Source organism: Osmerus eperlanus, chromosome 13 (assembly GCF_963692335.1).
Source record: "Osmerus eperlanus chromosome 13, fOsmEpe2.1, whole genome shotgun sequence".
In the NCBI taxonomy this organism is placed as follows: domain Eukaryota; kingdom Metazoa; phylum Chordata; class Actinopteri; order Osmeriformes; family Osmeridae; genus Osmerus; species Osmerus eperlanus.
The window spans coordinates 8,761,859-8,787,479 of NC_085030.1; the positions used below are offsets into that span (position 1 = coordinate 8,761,859).

General features: G+C 44.1%; 1 protein-coding gene across 18 annotated transcripts; it reads left to right on the plus strand.

The window, feature by feature from the left end:
* mbnl3 (muscleblind-like splicing regulator 3) lies at positions 1–25,186 on the plus strand. Of its 18 annotated transcripts, none has more exons than XM_062476765.1 (10): positions 1–457; positions 6,400–7,654; positions 12,259–12,423; positions 12,570–12,773; positions 13,411–13,650; positions 15,098–15,248; positions 16,387–16,422; positions 17,018–17,128; positions 18,656–18,750; positions 19,291–19,482. In XM_062476765.1, exons 2-10 carry the CDS (start codon positions 7,481–7,483, stop codon positions 19,339–19,341), a joined length of 1,227 nt encoding a protein of 408 aa, XP_062332749.1. In that variant the 5' UTR covers positions 1–457; positions 6,400–7,480; the 3' UTR covers positions 19,342–19,482. The 18 variants fall into 18 exon arrangements, 16 of the variants coding, with proteins under 16 accessions (XP_062332749.1, XP_062332745.1, XP_062332750.1 ...); XR_009932047.1 differs by lacking the exon at positions 19,291–19,482 and adding an exon at positions 15,905–16,014 and having other exon boundaries at positions 2–457; positions 18,656–18,680; XM_062476767.1 differs by having other exon boundaries at positions 2–457; positions 19,339–19,477.
* Positions 25,187–25,621: the final 435 nt, after the last annotated feature.

Genomic DNA, 25,621 nt, shown 5'->3' on the forward strand with positions numbered 1-25,621 from the left:
TAGTTAGTCTGTTGGGTGCTCTCCTTTGGTTGATACAGAGGGCATGGGATTCCCATAAAATGGAGGCAATACACGGCAATGCGTAATACCACCCAAGAGACGCAGACGAACAACACTTTTCAACTCCTCCCTTTCGCCTTCCCTCCATCGATTTTACCTCGCCTTCTTGACTGTGTGCTTTTTATTTAGGCATGTAGCAAGTTGGGACATTTCACTTCGCGCGCTTCATAAATGTGGGCTCGTTTCCTCATTTTTCAACCCATGCACATATTTTGACACTGGCTTGCCTCTCTGTTCTACTGTCGTCTTTCAGCGAAGAACGACATCTTTGCCAATTATTAGGCGACATTTGTAGGCTACTTTGGCTGTCACATGTGTAATTTAGTAAGCAGACTGTGATAAGAAGATTTTGGACCGAAGAACGTTGTGGATTTGGCTTTAGCTGTTCACAGCACAGGTAAGCACACGTCTGTCGCATTTGACTTTCACTTAGCCTCGTGCTTTATTTCATATTTCATACAGTAGATGCAGCACATTGCATGCCCAAAAAGTGTTCATTTGGACATGTAATTACAGTAAACGTCTAAAGTAATGGGAAACGTATAGGGCAGACAATCGTTCTCATCTCTGAGCTGTATTTGCCTGTTGCTGGGTAGCTTAGCCACGCCACACCAATAGCTGCATGAAAATGAAACGAGCGTCATTTCACACCTGCTGTCATAACGTTCATTTTAGTAAAATCCAATAGCAGTTATACTGACGACTAGAGCTACTTTAATGCCAGCCAGTCCTTGATCATCCGATTTCCAGTTGGTATAATCAAATATGAATACGGAAGACATTAGATTATTGTCATTGTCGTTTACAAAAGGCGCACTTTCATGGCACATGTGCAGCGCTGGATTAATTTCATACTCCTGTGTTCCTTTTTATTAAAAGCTTAATTTCAGTAAGTAGCCTAAACCTCTGCAGTTGACCGACTGTGGACTGTAATACCAATGCCTTCGTTAGCAAGGATACCATCTCTTAGTAGATACTAGATTTTAAATATCTGCACAAAACGGCTAGGCCTAATCGCCTTTCGGTGTAGACCTTCCTGTCTAGGCTTTTACTTGGCTTATTCTCAGGATATGAAATTAAAGGCATTTAATTACACTATGGGATTAATAATGTTTTTTATTTCTTAGTGTGATTGGGTGATAAGCCCACACAAAAGCAAAGTATTTGTATATTAAAGTGAGTTTCCTTTTTTTCAGTGGGCCAGGGTTAAATAAGGTCACTTGTATCAGCAAAGTTACATTCCACTCAGTCAAGTGTTATTCCCTAATTTGATTGGTCAGATTTACACATTGATATAACAGGACATGGGAGATCTACGCCAAAGTCACATAGGCTTATTCTCCTATGCACCATATCCTTGCATTTAAACACATAGTGCTCAGTCTTTGTGTTGGTGAGTCTTTTTGAGTCCATGCCATTGTCTTGCCTCATTTAACAGCACGGCGAGTCTAGACTAGTTTATGTGCTCTCTCTCACTCTCTCTCAATCACCCCCCCGCACACACAAACACACTTTCTCTCCCTTGCCTTCACCCTCACCATGGATCTGTGGACTCTGCACCCATCTAGCTAGCTTTGTTTTACTCCGTATAAACACTGATAACTGACACACACACAACCTCCTGTCCTCATTTCCCCCCACACAAGAAGGCCTGGGCTGCCCTAGATGATGTGTGTTTTTATGGTGCAAATAAAACATTACACTGATAAAGCAGCTGCATTAACAAATCACCAAATGTTATGCTTGCTATATGATATTGATTTAGCCATAATATCTGCTTATGCTCACTCAGTTCACTGGCACTAGATATCTGTTATCTGACAATGGGTCTTAAGAAAGGGGTGTAGCTAAGAGGTAAGACCACTTGTATTTTTTTATTAGCAAAAATGTTGAGGCATTGGAGTTTTGATCTGTTGTGTTGTTGATTGATTTAATTCCAATGTGGAATATAGGCTACACGCCTCAATCTATGAGGCATAGCGTACTGTTCTTATCCCCTGTTAATCATTTATGGATTTACATATTGAATTGGTGTGTCAGAGGATGTATAGTGGTGTATTTGTCTGTTTTTGTGAATGGGTGCTGTGGTGCTTTAACAAGCTGAGGGGATAATAGATACTTAACCTAATTACTTTGCTCTCTCCCTCTAGCAGTGGGCTTTAAATCTCATAGTTCCCCATAGCTCCCCTTGTCTTCTCTTACATCTCTTTCTTTTTACGCAACCACCTGATCTTTCCTTTTGGACCCAAGCCCAAAAGTGTCATTTTCAGATCTTATCATCCTTTCAGTAAAATGTTCATCTTAAAAAAAAAACGTCATGCGTTTCATGATTCCGCCCCTTTTCAGTTGGGTGAACAATTTTTCACCTAGCTGTGTGTTACTTGGTGTCAGCCGTGCCTCCCTCCCACACTCCCAGAGTTGACTGACTTGGCTGTGGAAGAGAGCAATGCAAGGGAGACTAACTGACAAACATTTAAAAAACAGGGAGAATTCCACAGCTTGGATTGGCTGCTGATATCGCTTTTTCAGTCCTTGTGTTTTTTGAGCAAGGTTATTCTTTCTGTCCTTCAGTTTTTAAAAATATTTATTTTACTTTACGATGGCAACATAGTCCTTCTTTCATGCAGACCGGTAAATATGCTCTGTAATGGTGGCATCCCTGCTGGCCATACCTGCCTACCTCAGCTTTCTGGTGTGAAGGTTACACTGTCATGGAGTGCCGCTCTATCTTTGATGAGGGACGCAATGCGCTGAAGGCTGGAGCCCAAGGCAGAAGCCGGCATGCAGGCAGCCGCTCTTCCCCCAACCCCAGCTCCCACCTCCACCCTGACCTCTACCTGCTCCCATCCTGGAGCCCCCCACCCCCTCATGCAGACATGGGGAGGGAATGCAGCAGCATGCTGCCCTATATACTCTACCATGCTCTCCTCACCACTCGGCCAGTCAGTGCTCATGCTTCATAGAGAATCTGTCTACTGTTGATATAGGCTAGGCTAGGAGGTGGTGTCATCAATCGTTTTCCCCTTCTCCAACTATTGATGTGTTTTTTTTATCGACCTATTGATTTGTATCATGGAACTTTTGCAGGTTCAAAGGTCACCTATCTTACAGCAGCTACTTGTGTACGTGTGTGTTGGTTTTGCTATGGAGTTGAGACTGATGCAAAGTGTTTGTCAGGTTAATGTGTATACAAAAAATAAACGCTGCTGCCAAAAACTTGAGATATCAGGTATCAGGAAAAGCCTTTTTATATCTTTTTATACCTTGAAAGATTACTGTTCCATGTGTAACCTTACAGAACCAGGCTCACTTTCATGTTTGTTTCATTAAATCCTAAAATTATGTTTCATTAAAAATATACAATTATATTTTTCTTAAGAACACTGTCACAGGAACTGTAAGTGTGTGTGTGGGGGTGTGTGGGAGATTGTATGCGGAACAGCCTTGCTGACCTTCACTCCCCTATTTTCTCCTTCTCGCTCTCTCTGTCTCTCTCTCTACTATCTAGATATTTACAAACATAAAGCAATAGTTACAGATCCTTCTCTCACTTCTCTCTCATCTCATCTTTTGTTCGATGTGTCCGTCTCCTCTCCTTTCCTTCTTCCCCTGACCCCTCTCCTTCCTCTGACCTCTCCTACGCTCCATTCCTCACCTTAGTGTCCCTCCTCTGCAGCATTGTGAACACAGGGCCACTCCCAGGCTCATGTACAGTCTTTACAGCACTTCCATACCATAGGGTTGCGCCTGAGAATATATGCAGATGGTTATTGCTTGGATATATAGCTTATGAATGTCTGTTCAATTATTCAAACACTAGCCCCATGGTGTGCTAAGAGAATGATCAGACGTGCTAGCCTAGCAGGCATGTGCCGTTTATTTGAGGTCAGTTTACTTTCCGTAAATCTGCCAGTACTCCTACTATTTGCACATCTTCACCTTATCTTGAGAGTGTCATATTATTACAGATAAACCTAACACACGTAACAAAAAGTTGACATGTATGCATTTGGGACATGAATGGGCCAGTGTGGCTTTGAAATGTTTTGACTGTCTGACACATCTGTTACAGCCTGCACTGGCTAGTTGAATCAATGTTGGATATTGGTTACAACTGTTACGTCTAATGTTAGTTACTGCTGTTCTACTAATGTTGGTTGCCGAGAAAATGGGATGAATACTTATAGGTGTGATGACAGGGTGTCTCTATTTGTAATTGTCACGGCTGTCATACACCAGCTATAGTGCTTCATATATCATATAAAGAAGTTCCAGAGGTGCTCAATACCTTTGCAAAAAACCGTGAGGGTAACTACAATGAAGAGGAGGCTTTGTTAATGAATGTGTTGGCTCCTGAAAGGTCACATGGTTCTGTCTGTTAAGAACACGGGACGGGAGCGTCATGCAGGAAGCAGTATGGATCCTGAGCGCCATAATGGATCGGGGAAAACCTGTGTCTGCCGCGTTAACTCACCACCAGTGTTCGTGGGCTTGGGTTGGGGCAGCGTGGGGGGGGGGGGGCAGTGGGTGTCAGTGGGGTAGCTCCTGTGAGCATAGAGGGGTTTGATGATGATGCTGGCAGCAGCAGCTCTGCAGAGTGCTGAGCGGGGCTCAGAGGTGTGGGTTAGCGGGGGCTCGTGGCGCTGACCTGGGTCTGCCTGCAGGAACACAGCGTGCCCCCCTGAGGAAACTCTTCATCGATCTGTAGGTAGGATGAGAGGAAGGACGGGGAGGGAGAGGAGGGAGAGGAGGAGGAGGGACCAGCCTTGCTTAAGCAAGCAATCCTACACTCTCATCTCTCATCCCTTTTTTTATGCAAGTGTGTGCCTTTGTTCTTGAGTGTGAAGGTGGGTGTATTAATTCAATTCCCCACCTCTCCCCACCCCCACATCTCTCTCTCCCTTACTCCACCGCAGTACTCTCCTTCTGGCTGTCTGTCTGCGGACTCTCTCTCTCTCACGCACATCATCACACTCACACCCCCCACGGCTCCTCCCGTCTGTGTCTGTCGCTATGAGACACAGGGACAGATAGAATCTTCTCCCATCCCGTCTTTACCTCATTTCCTTTCTTCTCCCTCTTTCCCTCTCTCTTTTTCCCTCTCTATTTCCCTCTCTCTTTCTCTCTCTGTCCCTCTCCCTCTTGCCTATTCACTCAATGAATGGATATACATTCAGGACCTCATGTTTTCTCTCCCTCGAGCTCTCTTTCAGACCCGTACCCCTTTTTCATGTGATATGTGATATGGCTCTACTAAAACGGATCATCAGTTGCTGTCTTTCACGTCATCATTGACTGTTAACGGCCACTACCGTATTCTAGTCCTTTACGCACCCGACCACACCACACCTAGCTGTGGACAGTACAGTAAAACTCTTATCTTGCCCATCTATCTACCCGCACTGCAGAGAGGCTTGCTGTTTGAACAAGACACAGGTGTGTACACACTTCCGAGATAGAGAGAGAGAGAGAGAGAGAGAGAGTTAAAAGTCAGACCGTTTTATTCTCTTGTTTGAATCTGGGCATGAGGCTCCGCCATGACAGACTGTGCGGGAGGAAAGAGAGAGGGAGGGAACAAGGACGGGTGGTGGAGGGAGGGAGGAAAGGAAGGAAGGGCTCTGTGTGGAAGCCGTTCCCTCATTGGTTCGAAGGCGCACCCTGCACGCTTCCTGATTGGCTGTGGCCCTGCACTGTGCACAGCAGCTGCAGCTGTGGAGAAATGCCCCCTCTCTATCCTTTTTCCTTGTCACTCCTTTTTTCTTTCCCTCGTATTCAAAACTGTCTGCAAGAGACTGCAAGTGCCAGCTTGTGCCAGTTCAAGGACACTGTATTTCAGCATACATACACAGCATGATTCATGTCAAGTTTGTCAATTTGCTTTGCCAGGTGACGTCTCTTTCCCCTTCCCCCTTTTTCTCTCCCTCCCTCTTTCTCCCTGTCCCTCCCTCCCTCTCTTTCTCTCTGTCCCTCCCTTACTCTCTCTCTCTCTCTCTCTCTCTCTGTATCTCTTAATCAAGACGTAGCTTGCCCTTTCCTGTGCATTGCTGCCTCCCTTCTGTCTGCTGCGCTACTCTACCTCTGTTTTTCTCTCCCTTTCCATTCTCTCTCTCTGTCTGACTTCTGTCTCACTTTTTTGCTTCATGCTCCACCAACCTCTCACCTCCTTTTTTTACTGAGTTTACTTGTTGACAAAGTAGGCTTGATACTAATGATTCTACTTCCAGAATTTTCCTGACATTGCTTTTTTAACATTGGATGTTTATCTTCCGGTTTTTCTTCAGCCAGCTACTTGCCAACGGGTTTTTGATAATCTGTCTTTTTTTTATGTTCGCCCCACAGACAGGTTATTACGGAAAGGGCAGACACACCACGAGGACAGGGAAGAGGAGGATGACGGAAGGATAAACGACAAGAGGAGAGGACCAGGAAGGAACGCGGAGAGGGAGGGATGAGAAAGAGACTGAAATAAGAGGAGGAAGCGGAACTCCAAAGTGCCTACTGTGAGTGGCTGGCTGCAGGTCCAGTGCTTGGCTGCGTAAGTGTTCGGCTGCTGCTGCTGTGTTGCTGTCGCTGTCCGCCTGGCGCTGCGTGGGAGCCCTCCTCCGAGCCCTCCAGGGTAGGTGAGAGAGAAGAGGAGCGCTGTGTGTGTTTGGCCTTGAACGAGGATATATTTCACCCTGACAGCCAGAGAGTCATCTGTCCTCCTGCTGATCTGCAACCCCCTCCTCCCCCCCCTCCTCCCCACCCGTCACCTCGGCTCATCGATACAAGGACACTGGTCGATAAGGCTGTGTGCTCTTTCTATCTTTCCGTTTCCCTAACGACCTGAATCGTCCGTACTTATCGCTCCAGTTCCGAGTTCATCCCGAAACTCACCGTGCGGACGTGAGTATGACTGTGAGAGACTGTGGATATCCGAGGTGATTTGGGTGTGTAAAGACAAAGTCAAATATAGGGAGTGGCCTGAGGGGAGAAAGATATCGAAACTGACGGTGACAGACTCATCAGGACACAGAGGGTACAAGAACACGTCATCTGAATGCCTCCTTGTAGGACAACGCCTGTCCAAACTACGTTTCCCAGAATGCCACACTGAGGAGCCCTCTCTTGTGATGAGACAGAGCTGGCCTCTGCTCACTGCCTAGGCCTGTTATCTCAACCTGAAACCCATAGATCTCTCACCTGGACTGGCCCTGGAAGAATCGAGACTAGTCCTACTCATCTTAAAACCCAAAAGGACCTGCTTTTGATTTGTGCCCGGGATAATTTTAGATTTTTACTCTCTTGTCAAGGAGTTTTTGTGTGTACATTTGAGTGTTCCATCACTTGCCTTTGTGTACGCAGTCTTATTTTTTCTTCACTTTGCTCCTCGCACCACACGTCTGCCATCTGTGTGTGTGCCTGTGTGTGAGAGGCCGTGATGGCGGTCAGTATGGCCATGGGGCGGGACACTAAATGGCTGACCCTGGAGGTGTGTCGGGAGTTCCAGAGAGGCACTTGCTCGCGGTCGGATGCCGAGTGCAAGTTTGCCCACCCTTCCCGCAGCTGCCACGTGGAGAATGGCCGAGTCATCGCCTGCTTTGACTCACTCAAGGTAACGACCTCGCAGGCAACACACACGCACACACACGCACACTCATTGATAACGGGTCAAACTAATACAATCACACACAAATACACACGCAACTTGCCTGAGTGGGCAGAGGCTTTCAAGGTTTTGGAAATATTCAGAACCTAGCGACACCTGAAATACTGCCCCTCCCAGGCCTGCGTTTCATCCTCGTCCATTCATCCTCCTGTCCTCTAAAGCCATTTTGCTGACTAGCTGTCCCTCTGCTGCTGATGTGGCCCAGTCACTCTGACCCAGACAGTGCAGCTGCTTCCTGTCTCCCCCCCATACATCTCACCTCCACAGCAAGTCAGACTGTCACTGTGCAGAGAGTGACTCAGATACACCATCCAATGCAGTAGTGATGATGTTGCTGTATGTCAGAGTAGCTGGAACTGTGTTGACATTTTGGATTCGTGTTCGAGCTGTATGTGTATGGGTCTGTGTGTGTCTACGTGTGTGTGTGTGTGTGTGACTGTGTTTGTTTCTGACCAGCGTCCCTGCAGTGAAAAAGAGAACCCCAGACAAGGCGCTCTCTGTCTGAGTGCAGCTGCTGTCTCCCCGTTTATTGAGTTAGAATTTATTATTCAGCCATTTTTCTGTGTTATGTCCTCCAGAGCAGAGCAGAGGGGGAGATGTGGAAAGAGAGAACAAGAGAGGGAGAGAGAGAGAGGGGCCTAGCAACAGCGCAGGAGTGCCCACCCATTGGATAGTTTGGTTTGATCTTTGTGAGTGGCACTGCTGTTTTTAGCACAGAGCAACAGCCTGGCTGTGTGTGGGTTATATTGACGTGTGGTAGATGGGAGCTGCTCTGTGTTGGAGGGACTCTTGTGTTGAAGGCCCTGTTGGGCTGTCTGGGCACTCAGGGGGGACTCAGGGTCACACAGTGCTGGCGCTTTGAGAAAGTTACAAACAACTGAAGGTCATCACGGCTCGCTTTTTATCAGGAGCCAGCCGTGCTTTCTCACACACACACACACACACACACACACACACACACACACACACACACACACACACACACACACACACACACACACTCTGTCCACACACTGTCCTCACACACAATTTGTCCACACTCCATCCACTCATATTTTATCCTTCTATGTTTATCCTCTATGTCACATTGATGAATAGTTTATCGCAACTGTCACGTATACAGGTTGACTAAGAAGAAGGAAGCAAGTTTGGTTCCTGTAGCAGCTCATTCCGCCTTTCCTATGCTCTTTTACTCCCATACTCCCATCCTCCCCTTCTTGCTAATTTATGGATTTATCTCCTAATGGCCACTTCACTGTCCCCACATATCTGGCATCTCTTGTGCAATGCTGTTCCTTCTGCTGCTCTTCCAGCTGCCCTGTCTCTCTGCCTGCCTCTCTGTCTGTCTGTCTGCCTCCCTGTCTAATCTGTCTGTCTGCCCTTCTGTCTCTCTCTGTCTGTCCTGGTCTGTCTGTCTGTCTGGTGACCTGCTGGGGGAAGGGCAGCAGGAAAGCATGGAGGTCCTTTACCTTATTAACGGGAGTGCTGGCGTTGTTTTAAAGGATGATAGGTGCAGTCACATTTGCCCCCAGACCCACTTTGTTCATAAACTCTGGACAACGTTCAGCAGAATACTGCTCTTGCAGAGAGAGAGAGAGAGAGAGAGCTCTTTTGGATGATGTAATTGTCTAGCATGCAGAGGATCTTGTACAGCAGGGCAGGGTGAGATTCTGCACCTAACACAAAGAAACCATGCAGGGAATATTTGCCTGTCTAGGGGAGGTAGTTATTATTAGTCAGATGACCATGTGCAGTATTTGTCATAAATGCAAAGCATGGTGCTTTTATAATGCAGATCAGTTTGCTGTTCCACCTTGTATTGGTGAATCAAAATCTCTCTCTTTCTCCCTATCCAGCTTTGTCTTTCTCTCTCTTGTACTCTCTCAACCTCTCTCTCTGTATTTTACTTTAAACCTCTCTCTCTTCTCTGCATGCATAGCATAGAGACTACTGTACTAGGAGGGACTTCCTCTGTTGCTTAGCGTGTTGCCATGGTTACAAGGAGGAGATTCCTGACCCAATAGATTCTACTTGACATGACTTTTCATTTGCCTCTCCCTCTCTCTTTTGTTTTTCACTCCCCCCCCTCCCATCCCCCCCCCCCCCCCCCCCCCACGGTTTTCTGTTCATGTCCTGTTCTCAATGCGGAGAATAGTAATGTGTAGCACACCCCATTGGAGTATGATCGTCTGCCAAGCTATGTACAGCAGACTATGTACCAGAGACATCATTAGGTGTGTTATTCTTAGTGTCCTCAGAGTGTTCTACTGCTCCTCAGTATTGAGGTTGGTTTACCAAGCTGGCTCACGAGACCTGTCTTCTAATTACTCACACATCCCTTAACACACAGGCTGCTGACGCAAACCCCACTGCCCTCTCCTCCATCTCTCTGGTGTCTGGCACCCTCTGTTTGTATGAGGCGCCCCGCATGCTTGCCTGCCGACACGCTGGACTGCGCCTGGCTGTTCAATAACAATGTTAACAATGAATGTTATTAATGACACGCTTTTGACTGTGATGTGTGTGTGAGGCAGTGTGGAGGTTCAGCTGTGGGAGACACTGCGGCTGTCCACCTCTCTGCCTCCGCCTTGGCTGCCATCCTGCTGCTGCCGACTGGCTGCTCAGCACTTCTGCAGATAGGCGTCCTCCCTGCGTCCTCATCACAGCGCGACGCGATCCATCACAATTACCCTCGCCGTCCCCGTTCAGTGACATCACTAGCGCTAGAGTGTCTCCTCTGGCAGTGGGACCAGGACACAACCTTCTGGCTCAGCTTTTCGGATCCTTTCACTCTCTGTGACTAGTTTCAGACGCACATAAACCCACACACATGCAAACATACACACACACACACGTACGAACACACACACACATACAAACATAAATACTGTACATATACGCATGCAAACACACAGAGGCTGGTTCAAGGGGGGTGTGGGGCTTGGTGGGGCTCTTTAAGGGGGTTAACAGCTCCGCTGCAGATGGACAGCTGCTAGGAGCCCAGGGGTTTAATGGGGACTGCAGTTCTCTTCCTCTGTGAGAGTCTCTGCTTTCACCTGCAGTGTTCCTGCACCACGTCTTCTACCTCACACACATACATACACACACACACACACACACACACATACTGTACACTCACACACTACCAAATAGAACCTGACAGCCAGGCAGGGCAGAGGACAATGCCTTAGAGGGCATTTCGAAGAATGTAATTAGTGGAATGAAAAAACTTAGATTTTAAGTTGGTTTAAAACTGGCAACAATTTGAATGAAAGTATTTAAGAGGGACTTGGGGAATTATGTCCCTGGCAGAGCTCTGGGGCAGAGGCTTCTGGTGACGAGCCAGACCCTGCTGGCTGAAGTACACCACATACCAGAGCAAAGGGGAGCTTTTATGGACAGTAGACCCTAAAGGAGTATAAAAATATATATTTGAAAATATTTGAATGACATTTCCAGGAAAAGTGAGAGCTCATAAGGACCTCTGTCAGGACATGTCAGGTGTGTGCTAAGGATATGCATATGTTTTTGCATATAAATTATATATACAGTGGATTTTGTTTAGGGAAGTGTGATACAGACATTCTATCTCTCTCTCTCTTTTTCCAGGTCTAATAAGGTCACTCAGTAGGTTAGCAAGCAGGTCTCACTGGTCTCTCCCCCCCTCCGCATTCCGACTGTTACACATTATGTCACCAGCCATGTGCCTCAATCTGTCACATGCCCTGATATGTTTGTTTTCTCTGCTCTATGGAAAGCTGCTTACTTCCTAGACTGATAACTGACTGGAGAGGTTGATACAGGCTGTGGTCTGAGAGAGATTGGAGCATGTGTTTTCTGAACCCTGGGTTTATCCTGTGTCAGCAGGGTCTCTCAGCCGGTACTGTGCTAGTGTGCTAAACCTGGCACAAGCCATATCTCTGTGTCCGCGCAATTTTCCGTGGACTCATTGTGCTTAACTAGGGTTATCTTTCAGTCAAAGGTTTTTTTCTATCCTTGAAATATCTAGTAACATTTTTATAATGATTGGTACAAGAATGGGGTGATTCAGTCTATCTGTGTCACCATGGCAATTAACAAGAACTTCAAATGATGCACCAATTAAAAGTATTCTCAGGGCTGCTTGACTTTCCCAATGTGTCATATTTAAATAAATAATCATCTGATATTAGATTCTGAGTTTTCATAAAGCACCATATATTCCTCCAATTAAAGTATTTAATTATATTTTTGTAGCAGTTTTTTTATTCTCCATTTCTGATGGTACTACCCTGTATTTGTCGTTGTCCATTCCTCATTTTGGAGATGGGGGTGACGGGACAACTTGTCCTATAGCCTTTTCTGGCTGCCTGTCAAGGAAACCCCTGCGTGATTTATCTCTCTAATCCCATTACTCATCTCCCTGTCACACTGGTTCATCTCTCCTGGATCTAATAACTAAGAGCCACTGCAATTTATCACTCTGCCTGCCCTACAGTAAAACTGAACCCCGCCCTTCTCTCTCTCTTTCTCTCTATAACCTCCTTTTCTCTTCTCCCTCCGTTCTGCAGGGCCGCTGCACGCGTGACAACTGTAAATATCTGCACCCCCCTCCACACCTCAAGACGCAGCTGGAGATCAACGGCAGGAACAACCTGATCCAGCAGAAGACAGCAGCCGCCATGTTGGCCCAACAGATGCAGTTCATGCTGCCAGGGGCCCAGCTGCAGCCAATAGTGAGCAGCTTACACTAACACTAACTTAGCCATGGTTGTTTCTGCCAGTATATATTGTGAACAGCAGGTTTTGAACAAGAACATTGGCTGCTAAAGTGATATGTCTCGCTCTTTCTCTCTGTATCCCTCCCTCCCTTCCTCCTCAGACCACGTTCCCGGTGACCCCGTCCCTGGCTACCAGTCCCAGCATGGCGTTCAGCCCCTATCTGAGCCACATGGGTCCAGGCATGGGCCTGATGCCTGAGCTACTGCCCAGCGGGCCCCTGCTGGTCCCAGGGAGCCCCACCGGCCTGGCCAGCATGGGCAACGGCAGCTCTGCACACAAACACATGCGTACAGACAAGCTGGAGGTGTGTGATGTTATGTCGAACCATTATGCCACTGTGTGTATGGTGTGTCTGGATGTCTGCGTGGTGTGTCTGGATATCTGTGTGGTGTGTCTGGATGTCTGTATGGTGTGTCTGGACGTCTGCGTGGTGTGTCTGGATGTCTGGGGTGTGTCTGGATGTCTGTGTGGTGTGTCTGGATGTCTGCGTGGTGTGTCTGGATATCTGTGTGGTGTGTCTGGATGTCTGCATGGTGTGTCTGGATATCTGTGTTGTGTTTCTGGATGTCTGTGTTGTGTGTCTGGATGTCTGTGTGGTGTGTATGGATGTCTGTGGGGTGTGTCTGGATGTCTGCGTGGTGTGTCTGGATGTCTGGGGTATGTCTGGATGTCTGTGTGGTGTCTCTGGATGTCTGTGGGGTGTGTCTGGATGTCTGTGGGGTGTGTCCGGATGTCTGCATGGTGTGTCTGGATGTCTGCGTGGTGTGTCTGGATGTCTGCATGGTGTGTCGGGATGTCTGCGTGGTGTGTCTGGATGTCTGCGTGGTGTGTCTGGATGTCTGCGTGGTGTGTCTGGATGTCTGCGTGGTGTGTCTGGATGTCTGCGTGGTGTGTCTGTATTACAATAAAACAACCCCCCCCCTCCTCTCTGGGGCCTCCAGGTGTGTCGTGAGTTCCAGCGGGGTAACTGCACGCGGGGCGAGAGTGACTGCCGCTACGCCCACCCCCTGGAGGCAGCCATGGTAGACGGCAGTGAGAACTCGGTCATCGTCTGCATGGACTACATCAAGGGCCGCTGCAGCCGCGACAAGTGCAAGTACTTCCACCCCCCTGCTCACCTGCAGGCCAGGATCAAGGCTGCCCAGCACCAAGCCAGTCAGAACGCCGCCACTGGCACCATGGTGAGACCAGCACACCCACCACCTCAGCATTATCATCCTGGCTTCCACACCATAGCCTCGGAACCATAGCCTCAGAGCAGAGCAGCCTCACAACACAGTAGTGTGGGATGGCACGTATTGCGTTTTTGAAGCGTGTTCAAATTAAAGCTTAACAAGGTAAATAAACTTGAAATACTGTAGGACGTTTTGGTGTTTGGCACGTGAAGCATTTACCACCAACAACCTCATTACAGCACATCTGACTTAATACTGTTTTGTTGTATTGGAAATTTTTGTAAAAGTTAATAAGGAAATCAATTCTCACATAATCCTTCTATTAACGCTAAGAAATCCTATGATTTCTGTATCAGTCGTTTTAACGATTTAACAATTGCAATCGATTCAGTCATAAAAAGCCTGTCAAACTGAATTGACCCAATTGAGATTTCATAGAAGATTATGTGGTTTATCTTCCTTTTAATTTTAGTACTGGAGGCTCGTGTTCTTTTGTGTGCTCTTGATATGAAATTAGCAATGTGTGTTCCTGGGTGGTTGCATGAGGCACTGTAAATACACTGTCTGCATTGCAGATAGATGCAAAGTAAGAGAGTATGAAAAAAGATTCAGAGATTCATTATATGGATGGTTATAGCAAAAACTGGTCAAGTGCAGTACTTCCAGTTCTAGTGTAAGTTTGTATTTTGTCTGCTCCTGACATATTTTTACAAGCTTGCTTTTCATTGCATGGTTTCATCATGTTGGCTGTACCTAATACCCTCTCATGAAGCTACTGTTTGTTATTTACTTTCTTACACTCTGCTGCTTAACATTTTCACCATCATGCGTTGTTCCTGACTATGACCTCACCCGTATCTCCACTGCCTTGCTGTCTGAGTGTCGTTTGCTTAATCCTTATTGGTTGGCTGTTGTCATGTGCTCACTGCCCGCCTTACCCCGCCCCAGCCTGTTGGTGTTCCTCTGATGGGAAACCTGCAGCCACTCTATGACGTGGTATTTTGACATTTCACCTTTTTTTTCGATCTTTTTATCCTCCTGTCGTAAATGCAAATGCCCTTCAGGTTTTCCTTCATTCAATAGATGGTGCAACATGGTTTTCGGTAGAAAATAGAACCTTTGCAGATCCATTTTGCTATTGGCTGGGCCAGTGGGATTGGCCTGTCTTTCAGTAGCTGGTTTAAGATACTGCAGCATCCTCTACTGGCGGAGAAAAGAACCAGACAAAGCTGTTCAAACTGAGTGTCTCAGTCCACTGGCACTGCATCCACTAGACGATGCTGGAGTTGTGTGGGGTGGTTCTGCATTGTAATTCTATTATATGAATCCGTATTAAGCAGCTTCATCGAACCAGTTGTTCTACCACTATTGTAGTAGTTGTAACTCTAACTATTTTTCGTTTTGTGTCTGTTCTCTTTCTCTGTCTGTTTCTCTCCCTCCCTCCCATCTCCAGGCCCTGCCCCCTGGGGCCATGCAGCCGCTACCAAAGAGGCCCTCTCTGGAGAAGAGCAACGGGGCGGCGGCTGTCTTCAACCCCAGCATGTTCCACTACCAGCAGGCCCTGGCTAACATGCAGCTGCAGCAGCAAGCCTTCATCCCCACTGGTGAGTCCACATGAAGAATTCAAGAACAACATTTTAGGGGTGTACATTTAGACATTGTAGTTGATTTTAGCATCTCACTGGGGAAATTTACATTTGGCATTGGTTTATGTCCAACCATGCACTATCCCATAGTGTAGGACTCGGAATCAGGCATACAGACTCCTAATGTATCTATGTACTATGTCAACACTTGGATCTGTGGGGTTAAGTTATGGGCGGTTTACATAGGTAACCAGCTCCAACATGAAACATGAATGTACATTAAAAAACTGGTTTATTAAATGGCCGATGTTAAATGGCGAGCATTATTTTGTTTCTCTAGAACTTGCACATGCTGTTGGATGACTGTTTGTTAGTAGGAGGTTGATACAGTAGGTCGATGTAACAGTTGTTGTATTAGAAGGTGGGTAGCATCGGGGGGAGAGAGAGAGGGCAGTCTTTGATGAGGATGTTCAACATTACCCCTGTGACCTGTCAGCAGTGTGAATGTGCTGTGTGGAATGTGGGGCAGATGACTATTCTCATCTCCCTCCTGCTCTTACTCTCTTTTTCTTTCTCTCTCTCTCTCTTTCTTCCTTTCTTTCTTTCTTCCTATCTGTGCTCTGTGCATTTGCTCCCCTCTCGACGTCGATAACACTCACATGCCACCTCTACAGGTGCTACCAAGTTGCGAGCACCTTCACGCTTGTGCTGCTGTAGTATAGAGAGAATGTACACATCCCAGTGTGACCCACGCTTCCATCTCCCCCAGCTCCTTCTCCACCAGGTGCACACACTCCCAGAGTGACTAGTAATACTGCACACACACGACAGCAACTAGCTTATCAAAGGCAGACCATCAGCGCTCTCAGTGTATATCTGCATCCTGTGTCCTCCACCGCTCTTCGTCTATTGTTCTGCGTGTCATGTGTGTGTGTGCGTGCGTGCGTGTGTGTATATGCGCATCCCCTCAGGCCTCCATATTGTCTCTGCTGTGTGTTGTACCTGTGACAGCCTCGACATGGCTCACCTTGTTCCTGTCGCTTGCACTAACCTGAATGTTGTTTTTGTCTTGTCGATCCCCCAACCCCACCTCCTTCCTCCCCTCACCCTCCTTCTTTCCCCCTTACCACCCCCTCACTTCTGCATGCTGTGGCAGGCTCAGTCCTGTGCATGGCGCCCTCAGGAGGCATGGGTAGGTCTGCTCCTTCACTCACTGCTGCTGGGGGGCATGGGGCAGCTGGCAGTACTGGGGCTTCTCTGTTGAGCGGACTGCAGGGAAGGGAAAGGGATGAAGGCAACAACAAAGGCAACAACAGGACAGATATATGTTATCACTGTTTGAGGATGGTGATGCTGTAGGTCTGTCATATCGAGGCTAGGAACTGTAGAAGATGTGAATGGTAGCTGACTGTAGAGCTGAGTCCATCATAATGGTCAGCCTTGAGATGCTTTGGAGTTTTTTTGTCTGCCTGTCACCCTGTCTCTGTCTGTCTGTCCGTACGCCTCAGAACACCTGCTTGTCATCTTCACTGCTCTTACTGACCTTCTTTTTAAACTCATTAACAATTCTATGGCTATTTGTTTGTGTTCATATTTGCAAGTCCATGTGTATGTGTGTGTGTGTGTGTGAGGATGCTTGTTCATGTGGGCACAGCAGATAAGAGTGGGTGCGCCTATGTGCGTGTGTGAGGGAGACATTTCAGATAGCTTTGAGCGTGGGGCCAGTGCTGGGTCATGTTGGTCTTGCTGTAAGCCCCCCCACCCCCTCCCTCTCCTGTCTCCTGTAGGGCTAATGAAACCCCCAGTCCCGCTGGCAGCGGAGGGCCGCTGGGAGAGGCGGGACTGGAGCAGCTGCAGGCACCCCCACAGCCGCCTCATGTCAGTGCCTGGATATGCTGGTGAGGGGAACGTTCAGCCCCCTCTCTGGCCCCCTGGCCATGTACTATTACCCTCCCCCCTTTCTGGCCCCCATAACACACCTTTCTAGCCTCTGCTAGTTTTCTAACAGTGTGTAGATGGTCGGATTCACAAATCCTCCTCTCTGCCAGTCTACAGCACAACAAAGACTAATCTGGACCTCACATTGAATTTAGCCTGTGTTCTGCTCCTCTCTCCCACCAACCGTCTCTGGAGGAGGGGATCCCTCTCTGAATTGCTCCTCCCAAGGTTTCTTCCATTTTTTTTTCTCCTGTTGAGAGTTTTTTGGGAGTTTTTCCTTGTCTTCCTTGAGGGTTTAGGTTGGTTGAGGGGCAGTTCTATGGGCCTATGTGAAGCCCTCTGTGACATGCTTGCATGTAAAAAGGGCTATACAAATACATTTGATTTGATTTGATTGAATTTAGGCCATTTTTATCTGATATAACCCCTCTGGATGTACTGTATATATTTACACACATCCACATATTAATGTCCATTGATATTCATATTCCCAGACAGAAAAGGATATCAAAGTAGCAAAGTCTAAAGAATGTGCAGTATGTGCCTTGTTGTTTGGGAGAGAAGGTCTGGCTGTTTGTGAGTGCTTTAGCCATCGGCTGTTTATGCATTTCCTACCCTGTGTTTGTGTTTTGTCATCCATAGCTCAAACCCGTATGATGATAATATGATGCTAATTCAGGATTTGTTAAGGGCAGCAATTCTTAAATAAGTCTCGAGATAGAAAACTAAAAACACGACCACTGTTTTTATAACCCATGATGCAGGGTAGTGTAGAAGTGAGCTCTTGAGATGCTGACCTTTCTCTGTCATTTAAACAATTCATAAAATCATCTATTTTGTCTAGTTGGGGAGTAGGTGAGACTTGAAGGAGATTTTGATCAAATATCTCACCAAAGATAAAGAGCTACAGTAGTATCGCATCAGGATTTCCAAACTGTTATAGCCAATATTTAATCAAAATTAAGTATTACATTTTTGGAATTATGTGATAAAAAAAATGACAAATGAGTGTCATATTATAGTCAGGATCCCTATGTGAGTGTGTGAGTCTGCATTTTACAGAAATAGCTTTTGCTTCCTTTTTCTCTTACTCATTTGCTCCCCCCTCCCCACACATGCCTCCTTCCATTGGAATACAACTATCAGATGCCTTAGTCTGATTTGATTGTATGACTATAGAATAATGCCATATTTTGTAAACTCTCAGTTGTGGAACTACACATTTCTCCATATTTCTTAGAACATGGTGTTTCTCTCAATAGAAATAGTAACGTGATTTTCTTTTTCTCTTATTTCATTTGCATGTGTCTTGATTCTTGTTGAAACCCCTCACCCCGGCGGCAATGTCACATGACTTGTTGCCTCGATATTTACTCCTCCTCCACATTTCGCCATGGTAACCATAACATCCCCTCCTCCTCCTATTCCTCCCCCTCCCCACCCATCCCCTCGTTCTCTGTCTCTCGTCTGACTCGCCTGAATAAAAGTTCCCATGATGCACGGTGCCACCACCTCCACTGTTTCGTCGGCCTCGACCCCAGTCACCAATGTTCCTTTCGCAGAATCCGCCGCCTCCAATCAGGTTTGCCCCTTCATTTTGGGTTTTCTCTTTTGTTTTAACCTTAGGTTTTTAGACCTCTGTCCACACAGAGACATGACCATAGTCCTTTTACTGTAAAGTCCACCCAGCTATATCTCCATACATACTGTATGTGTTCACACATTTCACTCCTTTGTGTCACTTTTTAATGTAACAAAAGTGAGCAAGTGAAAAAACAGCATCCAAGAAGAGCTTTAACTTTATCAGCAGGTGACAGATCAGTTCTGGATCATATCAAACGTTCCTGATGCACTTAGGATCTAGTGTCATCTTCTCTGTCTGTCTCTGTCTTCACTGTTGTGATCTGTGTAGACTTTATATTTGCGGGGTGGCAATTTCAATTTCTCACTAAATTCCCAAGATCCAACCACTGCCCTCACTCTCTTCTCTTATGTACACTGTGTATAACTTGTAATGAGAAATACTGTATTACTTTTATTCAAAATCTTGATGCTTTTGAACTGTCTGTCTTATACCAAAGTTATTAACTTTTCCTCATCACTTGTTTTCTATCTTTCTCAGTGGAAGGGTTTCATGTTTCCTCTTCCTGCTCCGCCCTCTCTCTTCCAGTAGACCCTTCGGAGGTTCTGAGTGCCGACCCAATGGATCTTCAGTGCATCCCCATGGAAACCCACTTCTGTCCTCTCCCCAAACTGCTGGTTGCAGCTCCTGTGGCGCTGAACCCAGTAAGCCTCTCTCGAAACCCCAGTTAAACTACCCATAAACATAGTCACCGCCCCCCCCCCCCCTCCCCCCATCAGTCAGTTCCTCTTTGCCAACTGACCCTACCCAAGAACACAGCCAATTATCTGAATGCATCTAACATGTGCCTAACCTACAGTGCACCCCAAGTGAGAGGTAGTGGTAACCTCATTTAGGAGGTACTCACGTAATCAATTTGTCAACAATGTTGATATATACACAGGCAATACTTAAGCTTGGACCCATTACTGTTGATAGAAACCAGCCATCCTGATGCACACTAACTTGAAGGAGCAGGCTGACTGAGGAAATACAGCTCCTAATTCCTTACAGCCATACACGCTCACACCTTTAACACACACACACACACAACAGTAGAATCAGCAACCCCTCACAGAGACCATGCTGTGGATGTGAATGAGGATTGAGATCTAATGATCCTAAATATTTGACTTTTTTGGAAAGCAATTTTCCTGATGTTGGATGCACCTGCAGTGGGGTTTTAGAATTCTATGACATTTTAACTTTTTCCTTTTTTTTGTATTAATTTAAGTAATTGTAGTGGGTCATATCATGTTTACGTTTAAATGTAATGACAGTTGAAATGTGTTGTGTTATATATATGAACCCATTTGCATTTTGATTGTTTATTTGTCTGTGCCTTTAATTTATCCCTAAACTGAAGGGAGTTGTTTTATTACCATAAACAATTTAAAGTGATTAAAACTAATTAAAAGACTCAGTTAGCCTAAGATAAAATGCAAAGTCTGAATAATATACTTTCCAGATGTGGTTTCTCTGAACACATAGAAAAGGCTATATCCCAAATACCAATGAATTGAGTTAAAATGTTTTACCCTTAAAACATTAATGTACAGTATGTTACAGATGACCATTGGATATTTTTAAAGCTCACTAAGATGTATTGTTTATCATGTAACCTCAAAAAGATTCCCGTCCCCTGAAAGATACTCATGTGTTGCTTTGATTATAACAGAAAATGAGGCAGTGTTTTGTGGGTTACAGCTCTCAGTTGGTGTTGTTACACCCAAGACAGTAATGTTTGAGAGGTAACATTTAAAATATATTGTCAAATCAAATCAGTAGCCTGACACAAGGGATTGTGATATCATTATTGTGATAGTGAGTGTGGGACTAAATTAAGAGATACTTTCAAGAATGTGGTTCTTGACTCCTTGGTTCTAGAACAAGCTGCCTTATACAGCAGAGGTGGGGTACCTTATGTATTGTTTGTATTAATCTAACAAAGGATTAACTAGATTAGAGGGCTCAGATGGTTGGAGCTACAGCTGCATTAGTGGGTTAGTGCTATGACTTGATTTGCAATCCAGACTTTGTTAGCTCCCATTGTGCAATGTAAAGGAAAGACAATCTAAAGGAGCTCACTGTCCACCAGGTATGATTGACTGCTTATCTTGGTCTCGGTGCCACACAAGCTCTCTGCGCACTGCTGGACTGTCACCGGAAATCTCCTCATGACATGATATTAAAACCAAAAATTTATTGTGAAGATGAAGAATATTAGGCTTCTCATTTGTTCTTTCTAGAACTTTTCTGTACTGAGTGGCAGATGGTGGAACTACGGTGTTGTTTTCTGGTTTGAGTTTAACATCCTGCCTTTGTGCCAAGGTTTCTTTCACAAAGGTCTGTCTGTGCCAATCAGGTGGAGCGGGGTGTGTACACAGAGAGCAACCCTCCTTAACTAAATGCTGTCAGATTGATACCTGAAGGAATTGTCCCCACTGATTTAAGATGTTACTTCTCCAACTGATGTCAATGAGTTTGTGCTAAAGAATCAGTGTCTGATGTAATCCCTCACATTCTTTAATCAAGAAGAAAGTGGTACATTCATTTGTATCTGTTTTACGGCTCTGCAGGGAGTACGTTTAGAGAGCTCGAAAAATGTCTGTGTTTAAAGATGTATTTGATTCTTGTCACTGATTGTGTCCTTACTTTCAAGTCGGCAGACTCTAAATGACAGAACTACAGTGGTCAGGTGGTCTTGTACATAGTTTAGTCAAGGAAAGACTTAATTGTAAAAGCCAGAGACACAATAAGAAAGTTTTGATGGACTAGATGATGGTTTGCTGTTTGAAATCATCTGTTTGCAGTAAAGAGAAAATAGGGTAAATAATGTTGTTGACATTACATCAAGATTTGTTTGAATGTGCCCTCTCACTTGTCTCAAGTCTCCTTTACCCAACCACAGTCCATACACTGTAATGACAGACAAATCCTTAAGAACAGGTGCGTTAATTAGCACTTTTATCTTCTATGTTGTGTCTCTGTAGTTTCTTCTTTGAAACAGCTGTGCTGTCTCATCTTTGATGATGTAAAAATTGTCACACTGAGTAGTCTATATAGATGTTTTGATGACTAGACACAGAGTCGCCTATTGAGGTAGTTTTGACATATTAAAATGTAAAAACATTTTCCTCGTTGGAAACATTATCAGACAGCCGTTCATGTTTTAGTCATGTCATTGTGTGGTGAATGTATCTAATAATGCAAAAATTCTGAACATGTCCATTTAAAAGACCGGCATGTTTAAATGTGTTGATTTACTACATAGGCTATTTCGAAAAGGTCAAATAAAAACCACATTAAGACAATATACTGTGTTAAAAAATGTTAAGTATGTGTATTGTCATATAGATTTATATTTAATGTTTGTGGGTGTGAAGACTACTTTCAGAAACAACTTTGGGCAAATGTGGTCCTTGCATTTTATAGCCATTCTTTGAAGCATTGAAATGCTTTTTTCAAGGCAGAAATGATCCTTTCTGAATCAATGAAATTGATTATTAGAATGTCCAGGCAAATTAATTTGTCTAAATCTTATAGCTTTGAAGTACTTGATTTGCCCAGCCAAGATGAAAATATCTCTCTCTCTCTTCTATCTCTCTCCCTTCTGTCTTTCTGTCACATCATTATGCCTTCTCCAACTGCTACCCAGCTGGAAATAACAAAATACTTGATGAAAAAGTTGTGCCTCTCTTGGGGGCTTTAGCATAAGTGTTTCAGTACACTGACATTTTTAAGAAAGTGTGTATTCCTTGTACAAGAAAATAGTTAGCTAGAGTAATTGTAGTGTAAATGGTACAAATATATTGTTATTTTTTCCTTGTACTGTTATGTTCCAAAGTTTCTCTCTCTCTCAATGGTAATTCATAGAATCTTCATCACAAATAATTTCTCAATTGTTGTAACAAAGGTGTGACTACTATCCACAGACAGAACTATTAGGGATAATTTAACAAATTTTGTTTGATAAAAAAGAAAACATAGCATGACTATAAAGTAATCTTCATTTATACATAATTCATAGTTTCTGTAGATTGCCATTTAAGGAAAACAATAAAATACAATATATGAAAATATATACATTTGTATCTATACAATGATAGATTCATTGTTACTTAATAGTACGTTGTTGTTGCAATGGCAACAAAATGACAACATGGCTACCTTTGTATATCTTAATTGTGAATTTTTTCACATATGAATTGAAATAATGTACTACACTAACTTATTCAGAAAGGGAATGTCTAGTTAGATTGTCTTGGATTGCGAAATTATTATTTTTTAAGAAAAAAAGTTAAATCCTTAATGTCCAAAGGTCCTCTGGGGAGATCAGGTGTTTGTTTTGTTTATCTTTTGGGGTCTTAAAAGTTTTTGTTTAGTTTTGTTTTTTTTAAGTAAGAATGCATCTAAGATCTTTAAAGCGACCACCAACAGTATGTCTATCTAGGTGGAAAAGAGACTTCTGGACTTGATACAAGATTTAAATGACTCGGCTTAAAGACATCATTGTATACTTCCTGTTTGGTCTTATCACCATGTTATATTCAATTTAAAAAGGCACTCAAAATGACATTTGCCTATGCAGAGATATCTGTTTTCAGTATTGAAAAATTAATCTCATATTCCTGGGATAGCCTCTTGCACCAGAAAGAGCTGATTTAACAAATGTCTTGGATTGGTCTTTAAGTATAGTCTCTTTGCCCCCTCTGGCCTGTCCAGCTGTGCTGGGAAATGTCGATGCTCGCTTGAGCTTAGTTTGTTCAACCGGTGTACGAATGTGTGATATTCACCTTGTTTGCACTTATGTACATAACGAAGTCAAAATATTCCAAATTTATTTTGAATAAATATAGAGAAAAGAACTGATAAAAATAAAATACCTGTATTGTTAAAAATAACAATTATAATTTTAATACAGTGTAAAAAGATAGTTGTTTTTGAGGGATTTGTCTTTTTTGTTTTCTTTGCTAGTGCCCTACTCTTCTCAAAGCATGACATTGCCCGCTGTAAAAGACAAACAGTAAACAATATGCGTCAAAAGAAGCTTCATGTTTTGCTATACCTTATAGAGGCACAGTTTGTAAGTCCAACTATATCTGATCCTGACAGTCAGATGTGTAATTGGTATGTTCATGGGTTGAATTGATATGAAGATCAAATGATAATAAGATATTTTCTACATTGAAGTTGTGGTATCAGAATTTGTTTTTTCCCAGAATAAATATATGGTCAGCCTACACATCATAAATACTGAACTACATATATTTAGTATTACATCAAAATTCACCCTTATGTGGAGCAAATATATTGTGTCCGTGTTCCCCCTGCAGGCTGTCTGGGAAATGGTATGTGGCCAAAAAACAATCAGATGTCAGGATCAGATGATAGTGGGGAATGGGTGTGAGTAGTATTAAAAAAATGTTTTGTAAGTTCATTTGTATTACGTTTGTAAAAGGGTTATTCTTTGCTTAGCCATCAGAAACCAAAACAACAATAAATCTGAATTCTCCACAGGATTTTAGTCCAAATTTAAAAAGGAACTTTTCTTTCTTTTTTACAATCACATAGTTGCTAAACAAACATCCCCAACTAAAGCCTCTCTGTTTGTGCAAACTTTTGATGTACATTTGATGCTCTTCAATTGCTTTGGAAGCCAATGATTTTGTTGCCATGGCACTCGTCATTAGGGTGGTGGAGGGACTTGAGTCTCAGCAGGCCATTGGATAAGATCAGTCCAAGGCCTTAAGATTGTAACGAGAACAGAGCTGCAATAGACTTAAAGTCAGGACTCCCAGCTAGTACTAACTGAACATGGTTATAATTTGTTCTACTACCCTTCCCATAAATTGCCACTGTGCTTAGTCATATGAAAGCTAATTATTTTGTGTCAAGGAACTGTTATGAAAGGTTTTGTTTTGTTTATTTACAGTTGCAGAACTTGCTAAGTATGTGACGGATGTTACAACAACCTGTACCTATACCAATTCCAGTGTCCATATAATATATCCCTTTAACGTTGAGAGTGATGTTTGCTGCCTGGGTGTCAGGCGTGGTTTCTGCTTGACAAAATAACATCACCATGGTGAGAATAAAGCACCTAAGGTAAGAAGCTGGGGTCTGTGCATGCAAATGAATGTTCAGGATATTTAAAAGCCATATGACAAGAGCTCCTCTCTCCTCCACTCTAAGACAAACTTGAAATTGACAGCTTTGATTCTTGGTATTAAATGCTTCTCTAATTCACTTTCTATTTAGCTGTTTGTGCTTGTATGTGCTAGCGAACTGTGCTCAATGCCAATTTATTTCGCTATGTATAAATATATAGATGCACACTGTAATGTATGACTTCTGTTATTTTTGTTTTATCTTTAATAAAGCACTTAATGGTGAACATCTCTTCCTTGGTTTTCAATTGTTCAATACTGATATCAAATAATAGTCCATTAAGAATTGTCTGTATATCAGTGACTTGTTCCGCTGGGCAGGAATTCATGTTAAGTTGGCACCTGTTTATTTACATAATATTTTTGTAATCATTTTCGGTTTTCGGAACAACAAGTCTAGTCTAGTATCTGTGTCCAGTGCAGAATTTTAGACCGAGGCAGTACTAGATTTCTAGCAGGAGTGGTTGGTACAATGCTTGTTCAGAGATTCTTTAGTAAGCAGTCTTTTTCCTTTGGGCTGAGACTTTTTTAGTTGAGGACAGCCTCGGATATGATACTGCTCCTTTTTTTTCGGAAAACATAACGTCATGTTGAGAGTTATTACTATGTTGTCTTTGGCCTGCATGACTTATAAACGTATCTAAAATGGCCAAATTACAGTG